The sequence below is a fragment of the Sebastes fasciatus genome, chromosome 17 (genome assembly GCF_043250625.1).
Source record: "Sebastes fasciatus isolate fSebFas1 chromosome 17, fSebFas1.pri, whole genome shotgun sequence".
Lineage (NCBI taxonomy): Eukaryota > Metazoa > Chordata > Actinopteri > Perciformes > Sebastidae > Sebastes > Sebastes fasciatus.
The window spans coordinates 23,538,055-23,547,646 of NC_133811.1; the positions used below are offsets into that span (position 1 = coordinate 23,538,055).

Sequence of the window (9,592 nt, forward strand, 5' to 3'; positions counted from 1 at the left end):
TGATGTCTTGAAAGTTTAAGTTTAAATGTTCATATTTGAAACATTTTGTAAACAGATTGCAGCTGAAGATCATGTGATATGTTAGAAAGCTCCAGAACAGCTACTAAATTGAAGTGAAACTGGTTTGTCAACTTCTGTTTTTAATGTCAATAATGAACTTTGACACCAACATGGATGAGAAATCCTTAAAATACTCAGAAAAAAATGGAAATTTGAACATCCATATTTCCATGTCAACTGGGCGAAAGCTCCAGAAGAGATACTAAATAGATCTTGAGGTTAGAAACTCAAAACACATACCATTTTTTTTTTAAACAACACCCTTAGTTGGGCCATGCATCAGTGCATCTCCAAATGACCATAATGACGACCCAATAATTATGCTAATGAAACTTAATCATTAATAAATTACACTAAAGAGATGCCTTCTTTTTATGTGTATTTGCTTTGTATGTTTACATTATTTTTTGAATTACCGTACTGACATCATGTTTACAATCATTAGAGCTTTAAGCGTACCACTTAAACAGACTAGAAATGTTGTTTGCACCTTTTTTGTACGCTTTCTTCTTGACCATCTCCATGTTGTTGTTATCCTCCATAATGGTTCAAACGTAAATAAAACACATTTGTCACTGGTTGATTTATTACCAAGATATTTCTTTATTGGGATATTAATAAAAGCATCTTTGTAAGGGCTTTAAAAGTACAAAATACAATTTTTAGCTGTGCTATTAGTTTGATTGTCTTCATTGTTTATTTTAAATCCACTGGTTTAGTGTACAAACCACCGTTTGTTTTGATCCTCTGGACGTTTAAGTGCAACTGTTTTTGACAACATGCCATGAAAACAAGTTCAAATATTTGTAGAGGACTTCATGGGGGTAGGAAACAACAAGTCAAAAACACAATGAGTTTAATAACAAAGAAAATACTGACATAAAGATTAAAAAAAAAAGTTAAACAGTGAAGTGAAAAACAAACTAATGAAAGTTTAATGAATATATCAAGTTAAATGGTCCCTGAAATTGTATCTAGTCCGACAGTTAGAAGTGAAAAACTCTTCCACACTTGGAGAATACTAAAATATATATCAGCACTGAAATTATTCAGACACGATCCCTTTAACCAATTTTAGAAAATAGATGCGATTCAGTCAGTATAAAATATACAGTATCATCTCTTTGATCAAAACTTCAAGGAAGGATTCAACTAAAATCATGTAGAGAAATAACCAACTGTGCTCACGCTGGACGTCTAATATATATAATCTGTGTACAAGATTGTCTTTTCAATCGGCTTCAATTGCACTTCGGTTTAATTTTCCTTTTAACAGAGCTTCACCCTGATCTGAGAGACATGACACATAATGAGGCTATCTTGAGCTCACAACAAACCTACGGTAGAAATGTAGACTTAATTACAAACAGGCTCTATAAATGTGAATTTGCATAGTTGCCGTGAAGTTAATAACACCGTTTTACACGAGCCGCTGCTACAGTCGGACAAGACGGGTTGTTATTGGTTCCAGTTCTTCCCCAGCGGTTCAATTTCAAGTCACTTTTACAAGAATTATTTCAGACTAGCAAATTTAACAAGAGTGGATTATTCCTATACTGGAGACATGACAGTTAATTGGCAGCCTGAAGTCACTCAATATAGGTGTTTAATACAAGGATAAGTCTAGTGACATTACAAATGTCAAATCGTCAACAAATCCCATGAAAAGACCAAAACCATCCCTAGAGCTAGAAACACATTAATGAGCCACATCGTTGCACTATAGGTGACATGTTCCTTTATTACGATGAACGTGGGCACTGAAGTGTATTTTGCTCCCAAATAGGGATGGGACGATATAGGATTTTATCGCGAATAAAAGACACTCACAATAAGATGATTATGGTGAATATCCATTATTGGGATAATCCTGAATATACTCACATGATTGACTTGAAAAATGTTGTATCAATGTTGCTATTTTCATTTATTTATGGAGGGGATCTTATGATTTATGATTACCTTATTGATTTTCACTTAAAAGCGTTACGTCAGATATCTTCCAGAGATAAACAAAACATTCATTTTGGACCCACCAAATTTGTAATTAATTAATTCAATTATAATCATTTTTTTAAGGAAAAGCCATACTTTTATTCGGCACCTTTCTAAAGGCTCTGTGGGTGTATTATTTTTTTAATTGTTTGTTTACATGAGAATGATATCAATAAGAGTTTTAAGCATATTTTGATGATTATAGGGATAATATCGTGAATCACAATTATTTTGGTCAGGATAACAGGATAATTTTCATATCGTCCCCATGCCTTCTCGCAAATACACTGTCCTTCTGCTGTAAATACCCACAAGAGCAATAAATGTATTAAAGCTGCAGCAAATAGAAAACAGTCCCCAACAAATTCGCTATTTATTCCTGTTTGAGTGACGTTTGCTAAAAACTACAGTGCTCTGCAAAGTTGGGAAACTACGTTGCATTTTTTTTAAAGAATGAAATTATATATTTGTGACCCATTTTTTAAAGATTCACGTCAGGGCTTGATGCCGAGGGGCCACAGACAGGGTTGGGTAATTCATACATTAAGTGTTGATTGTGGGATTTGTTGACAATAAAACAAATATAGAATATTGCCAGCCTTATCCTTTAAGTAATAATGGCTGGCAATCTAAAGCTGCAAGTGCGATTTCCATTTTAAAACATGCAAGTTTTGCACGTTTACATTTAACTTCCTGCTGGGTTTTTTCCCCCTCATGGGAAACATGCAACAGAACAGGCCTTGTGCGCCCGAGCTACCAGAGGAGGCAGTACAAGTGCTTTCAGTTTTTTAAACTTCTTGATCCACAGCAAGTTCAATACACTCACAATCTGAGCTCTGTCTTTCATATGACACTAAACAGTTTCCTTCATACACGACAGGCAGAACAAAATAAACTGTTGGCAAGAGACAGCGGATCACAAACAAGCTCTGTAATCTTGAATAATCCTTCACGCCTGCTGTGGGAGCGCAGAAAGGGGAAGCCCGAGTCTATTGAAATAGTTTCCTGTCTCTGTAACTGTTTGCAGCTCTGCCTACCGAAAAAAAAAAGCACCCCACTTCCTGTCTGAGGAGCACTATGAAGAATAAGAAATCTATTTAGTAAAACAAATATTTATAAACCTCAATTGTTGAAGGCCAAGTTCTCTCAATGTGAAGCATCTGTGTTTACAGACAAACCACAACACTTTGGCTGGCGAGCTGATGCTGGTTCACATCATCGTCACCCTAAAAAAACAAAACCTACTTCCTTTATAACAAGACTGAAAATACGAGGTGAAGCAGTCTGTGCGAGGCTGGCAAGGTATTAGTGAAAGTTTGATCTGGTAGGCAGCTTTGTGTCTGTTCAATACCCCCCCACCCCCTCCCATACAAAGATACACTGTAGAAAACATCAAGAAGGGAATAGATACAACTTTACAGTGTGTATCTAGTGATGGTGAAACTGTACACAAGCAAGGCTGTAGTTTTAAGTGCGTGTGTGTGTGTGTGTGTGTGCGTGTGTGTGTGTGAGCCTGCAAGCAACGTGATCAATCATTCTACAGAGGTAGAGTTTGCTTTAACATCAGCTTATCTGACTCCTGTGCTTCCTTGTTTCCCTCCTGATATCAACTGATCCACGTGGCAAACAAAAAAACAGGAAAACTACATAAACAAACATCTCTAAAAACAAACCTATGAGTTTAGTTTGATGATAGTAAACAAGCTATATCGACTCATCAGAATGTTCTAACATTATAACTTTTAAAGCTGCAAAAACAAAGACCATGCAGATGCCATGAATGCCTCTTGAGAAAACGGGTCGAACGCGTTGCTTGCAGAGTGAACGCTCGGTGTGCGCAGGTGAGCGTATGTGTGTGTTTTTTTAATAACTTGTGCATCCTGTTGTGCTCCTACTTGAGAGCTTTAGCTACGCAGGAGTAGGCGATGTGGACCTCTTCGTCGACCGGGCAGGTGGAGGAAAACTCCTCCCTGGCGTACGCTGCGTTCAGGTACCTCCAGAGGTTCGTCAGAGACTGAGGGATGTTGAAGTTACGGTATTTTAAACACACCACCTGGAGAGAGGAAAACAGAATGAGAAAGAAACATTCAGTTTCCAACCAAAGACATGCACTAGACATTATTATCTCTTCATTCCTGGCCCCCCCCATGCTGCACAGCTTAAAGCGGAAGATTACCTTCCCGATGTGGAGCTTAGGCAGCAAGTTGCAGTCGGCCAGAGTAAGCTCTTGGCCGTCCAGGAAGGGGCGGGTCGAGGAAGTGAGCTCATCGGTGCTATTCTCGTCGATCTCGTCAGGAAGTGGGGAGCCGAGAAAGTCGTCCAGCTTCTTCAGAGCCTTCAGCAGGCCTTTCTCTAGATCTGAGCACATGTGCACACACAGAAAATATTCAAATACAGTTTTTTAATCAAAGCTAAAGGGACAGTTTGTTCCTCCAAAAAAGACTAATGCAAATCTCAGCTGATTTCAGACTAATGCAATTTAATGTTTTGATTTGTTAAAATGGCTGAAATGAAATGAAAAGAAAAAAAGCAAGTAGATTAAATAAACACACACAGTTTTCACCCAACAACAGTGACATTTCCAGTGAGATCACCCAACACAGAGAGCAGCAGGTGACCTGTTTGCACCGAGGCAGAAAAGCTCAGACCGTAATGTTATTAGCTCGGACGCTCCCTGCTGGTTTTCTATCCATCAGAGGAAGACAGAAGGAGCTCAGCGGTGTTTGTTACAGAAAACATCACCAAAAATAAAACTAAAAAAAGCATCTATTAGAAATGTAAAAGTCTGGATGAGGCAAGGAGTGTTATTCCATTTGAAATACTCAAATTCAATTCAATGAAATGTTAGATCTTACTTTCGTTTTGCTGAGGGTTCGAGTTCTTGACGTAAGCAGAGAATTTGGAGAAAACATCCATGCCTGCTGTGTTTGACTCTGGGTTACGAGCGGCCAGACGGGGATATCTAAACATCAGAGGGGTTGATAATGATTCACTATGATCATATCACAAACAACAATTCACGCTTAGACCAACAAGATTTATACAGGATGACACAAAAACTACAAGAAGTCAAAGTAGGAGACTAGCAAAACAACTAGGGCTGCAACTAATGATCATTTTTGATAAATCCATTCATTGTTTTGGTCTAAAAAAATGTCAGAAAAGAGTGAAAAATTACTTTTTAAAATCTCCTAAAGCCTAAGATGATATCTTCAAATGTTTGTTTCGTTAAATTAAGTCCAAATATATTAAATTTACGATCACATAAGACAAAGAAAAGCAGCAATTCCTCACAATTGAGAAGCTGAAGATAGGTTATGTCTAAAAAGAACATTCGTAAAACAGATGTATGGAGTGATTACTTCGGAGGGCAGAGATGTTCCTCCAGGAACTCCTCGATTCCTATGGTGTCCGTTTTCACCTCGCTGCCGTACAACAGGAAGGGAGGCTGGGCACCCGGAGCCAGGTCCTTCAAGATATCTGGCTTCCTAAAAGGTGGACGGAAATAAAGGAACGTTAGAAACAGAGACACAGACATCCAGCAGAAGAGATAGAGGGGTTAAATAGCAGGAGAGAGATGGGGAAGAAGAAAAGGAAATTACTCATGTTTACAACACTTCCTCAGCTGTCATTCAAATCAAAGCCAGAGTCGCTTTGTATCTTTTAACACTCGATATCTGAATGAAATGCACCCCCTTGTTCTTTTACTGATTAAAACAGAAGGTGGCCATTCCTCTGTTGTGCCAGTAGAAAACTGCAGCACACAAACGTAGGTCGAATGTGTTTTCACCTCTTCATATCCACCGTGGTGACATCGAAGGTGACTCCTTTCAGCCACAGCATCATGAAGAGACGCTGGGAGAAGGGACAGTTGCCGATGCTCTGACCATCGCTCCCTGCCTGGGACACAAAAACAGAGAACATTTTATTTTATTTCACGTTTTTCATATAGTTTCTGACATGTTTATCTCATGTAGTGCCATTGGGTAGAGGCACATATGGGGACCATGGCTGTTACTTAGTTTTTTTAGTTGAATTTTCTCTCCTTTTTTTGTGAAAAACTAAATAAAAAGATATGAAGAGAAAGAAAAAGTGCAGCAGAAGTTTTCACTCTTTAGCCAAGCTGCAAAGTCAGCACTCAAAACCATCACTGCACATCCAGCATCAACCTATAACTCACTGGAAACCTCATGCAGAGCTATGACATTGTTTACGGATATGACAATAGAAAGAAAGAAAGAAAAGAAAGAAAAGAAAATGAGATAAAGAGATAACAAAAATGTCCTGATTCTACAGCATAATTTGAGCTGACAATATAACTTGATAAATTGATCCTCAGAAAATTCATCTGCAACTATTTTAATAATCACTTAAATAATTTCTGCAAGCAAAAAGTATAAAAGCGCTCTAGTTCCACCTTCTCAAATGTGATGATTTGCTGCTTTTCTTAGTCTCATATGATAATAGGGCTGCAACTAACGATAACTGTCATTACTGATTAATCTTCCAAATATTTTTTTCCATTTATCGATTAATTATTTGGTCTGTAAATGTCAGAAAATGGCGTAAAAAACACAAGTTCCTAAAGCATAATGTAAAGTCTTAAGTGCATCATTTTGTCCGTTCAACAGTCCAAAACACAAATATAATGAGTTTATTATCACATAAGATAAAGAAAAGCATAAAATCCTCATGATTGAGAAGCTGCAATGACGTAATGTTTGTTATTTTTTTATTTTTTTAAATGACTTCAATGATTAATTGATTTTCAAAATAGTTACCGGTCGACAAATCAATTAATCGACCCAATAGTTTCAGCTCTATAAGACAGAAAAATTAAATGTCTAACATTTTGTAGACCAAATTATTAGAGCTGAAACATTTAAGGCGATAGACTAATTAGCCAGGAACTATTTTAATAATCAATTTATCAATTTTCATGGAAAAATTACAAACTTTCTCTGATTCCAGCTTCTCAAATGTGCTGCTTTTCATCATTTTATAACATTGTAAACTGAGTATCTTTAGTTTTGGATTTGGACAAAACAATACATTAAAAGTCATTTAAATGGACATTTTTCCAACATTTTCTGATCATTTATTGGGCCAAACGATTAATAGATTAATGGAGAAAATAATCAGCGCATTAATCCATTAAGAAAATCTGAATTAGCTGCTCATTTACAAACAACATAATTAATTCTTGCGTTCACGTAGAGCTTGTAGGGCTGCTCCAGGAAGTGATCATACAGCTTTAAAATGTTCCCTGTGTGGCTGCAGGAAGCCATATTTCACGTTCAGTCATTCTATATCCCATTAAGGGGGTTGTGCCGAGGCCTGAACAGCATACAGTATAAACCTGCAGTCATAGTAAAACAGGAAGCCACTTACTTTCTGTTACCAAATGAAACTATACTTAGGCTACATTATATTCTGTTAATTAACGGTATCAAGCGTCACTGAAGAAGCGGACTATAGTAACCAGCATTTTAGAGAAGTAACAACAGTATCTTTCACCTCTGACGGGGGGAAAAAAAAGGGTGGTGCACATGTTCACACAGAGGAATCATTATTTAAACGTGTGAGTGAGAACATGAGGGGGAAGCCATATTTGTCGTATTAAGAGTTTTTTGGCTCAAAGAAAATGGGATTAAACCTGCCTGACATATACTAAATATAGATTTCTGTTAATTAACGGTATCAAGTGTCACTGAAGAGGTTGACTTTAGTAACCAGGATTTTTAGAGAAGTAACAACAGTATCTTTCACCCCTGAAGGAGGAAAAAAAAAAAGGGTGGTGCACATGTTCACACAGAGGAATCATTATTTAAACGTATGTGTGTGAGAAAACAACAAAGTGTCCCCAGAGTCAGAACTAAACACGCAGAAGCAGCGTTCAGTTTTTATGCACCAAATATCTGGAACAAGCTCCCAGAAACCTGCAGGACCAACTCCAACTCTGAGTTCTTTTAAATCAAAACTTCACACTTTCCTGTTTGCTGCTGCCTTTTATTAAACAAGATAATGATCTTATATACTGCACTAGAGCTTTTACTCTTGTGTGTTATATTAAATTTTAACTTCTATCCTAGCTTTTATTTTTAGCTTGTTTTTATTTTCTAATCTTTAATGTTTTAATTATGTCTTAATGTTCTTTTGGGAAGCCATATTTGTTGTATTAAAAGAGTTTTTTAGCTCAAAGAAATAGGGATTAACCTGCCTGACATACTACCATACTAAATATAGATTAAAGTCGCCTGCCCAGTATGTTAATGTGCATTTAATTAGATTATTCTTTAGTCATTTAGGCTATAAGCCTGTGAGGTGAGTCAGCAGCAGAGGTGGTAATGAAAAATCTGAACATGCAATTACATTGTATTGAACTTTTGAAATAAAGTATTAAAGAAGAAGAAGATAATAAAACATATTTGACTATGATTGATGACTTAAAACTAAAAATTCTAAAATGACTAAAACTTTTTAATTGTTTAGACATTTCAAATTTATTCCAATTGTTTAGCAGACCTTAAATGTTTTTTCTTTGTTTGTTTTTTATTCATCTTTTCCTTTCCCTAACAGTTTATTTGTTGTATTATTTATAATTTATTTTTATACTGTAAAATATTTTATTAATATGCAGAATTGTAATGAAAAATCTGAACATGCAACTAACAGATGCTGTAATGTGATTTAAAAACACCTACAAGGTGACTTTAAAGTCACCTAAGATATGTTATCAGCTTGTAATAACAATACAGAGAGAATGCAGATGAAATGATAAGATAAGAAACCTTCAAAACACACCTTATCTGCAGCTTAAATAAACATAATGTCACATAATGTCACTTTAAATCACTTACCTTCACAAAAAGCTCAACTTTGGGCGGATTCGTGTCGCTCATCTTCAACTTCTGATGCAGGAAACCCTTTTTTAAAAACAGGAAACATATATAAGTTGTTAAATAAAGCTTACAACACGAAACAAGAAGAAAACGAGATCGAAACTCAGCAGCCCAGCCCATCTTCCGCTACAAACCCTCAGCTAGAAACTGACTGATTAAACCTCGTACTGGTAAACAACTTCCTAAACTACTACTACATTAACATTATAGTTTATGTAATGTCTTCAGAGGCTACTTTACTACTTTGGGAGTGTTTTAGAGTTGTCGCCTGTAGCTCCTGTCGCCTGTAGTTTGCTGCTGGTCCTTAGTTTCCCCTCCCAGTTCGTTCTGTCGGTCAGTCAGTCAGTCTGCAGCGACACTCATCATCATCATCATCATCATCATCAACCACATGGCCCCTCCACTTCCTGCTGACAGCGTGACGACCTGAGCGCTCAGCAAATAAAAGAGAAGAAGAAGAAGAAGAAGAGGATAAAAGATAACGATAATGATTTAAAAACATATTTGACTATGATTGATAACTTAAAACTCAAAATTTTAAAATGACTAAAACTTTTAAATTGTTTAGACATTTCAAATTTATGAATTTTTTTTTTTAATTTTTTTTATTCATCTTTAATATAATTTATAATTTA

General features: G+C 36.4%; 1 protein-coding gene across 1 annotated transcript; it reads right to left on the reverse strand.

Annotated features, from left to right (window-relative positions):
- Positions 1-639: 639 nt before the first annotated feature.
- Positions 640-9,340, reverse strand: clic1 (chloride intracellular channel 1). The gene is made up of 7 exons (XM_074612735.1): positions 9,201-9,340; positions 8,916-8,981; positions 5,846-5,955; positions 5,418-5,543; positions 4,911-5,017; positions 4,232-4,413; positions 640-4,108 (listed from the first exon to the last, which is right to left on the reverse strand). Exons 2-7 carry the CDS (start codon positions 8,955-8,957, stop codon positions 3,947-3,949), a joined length of 729 nt encoding a protein of 242 aa, XP_074468836.1. The 5' UTR covers positions 8,958-8,981; positions 9,201-9,340; the 3' UTR covers positions 640-3,946.
- Between the last annotated feature and the right edge of the window lie 252 nt (positions 9,341-9,592).

What these genes read in the sequence shown, in the direction of transcription:
- clic1 (XM_074612735.1), bottom strand. Translation starts at nt 8,957, where the DNA reads ATGAGCGACACGAATCCGCCCAAAGTTGAGCTTTTTGTGAAG. An exon ending in AAGTTGAGCTTTTTGTGAAG is followed by an intron (nt 5,956 to 8,915) that starts GTAAGTGATTTA and finishes TTTGTGTCCCAG; the next exon opens with GCAGGGAGCGATGGTCAGAG. An exon ending in GAACCCTCAGCAAAACGAAA is followed by an intron (nt 4,414 to 4,910) that starts GTAAGATCTAAC and finishes ACATGTGCTCAG; the next exon opens with ATCTAGAGAAAGGCCTGCTG.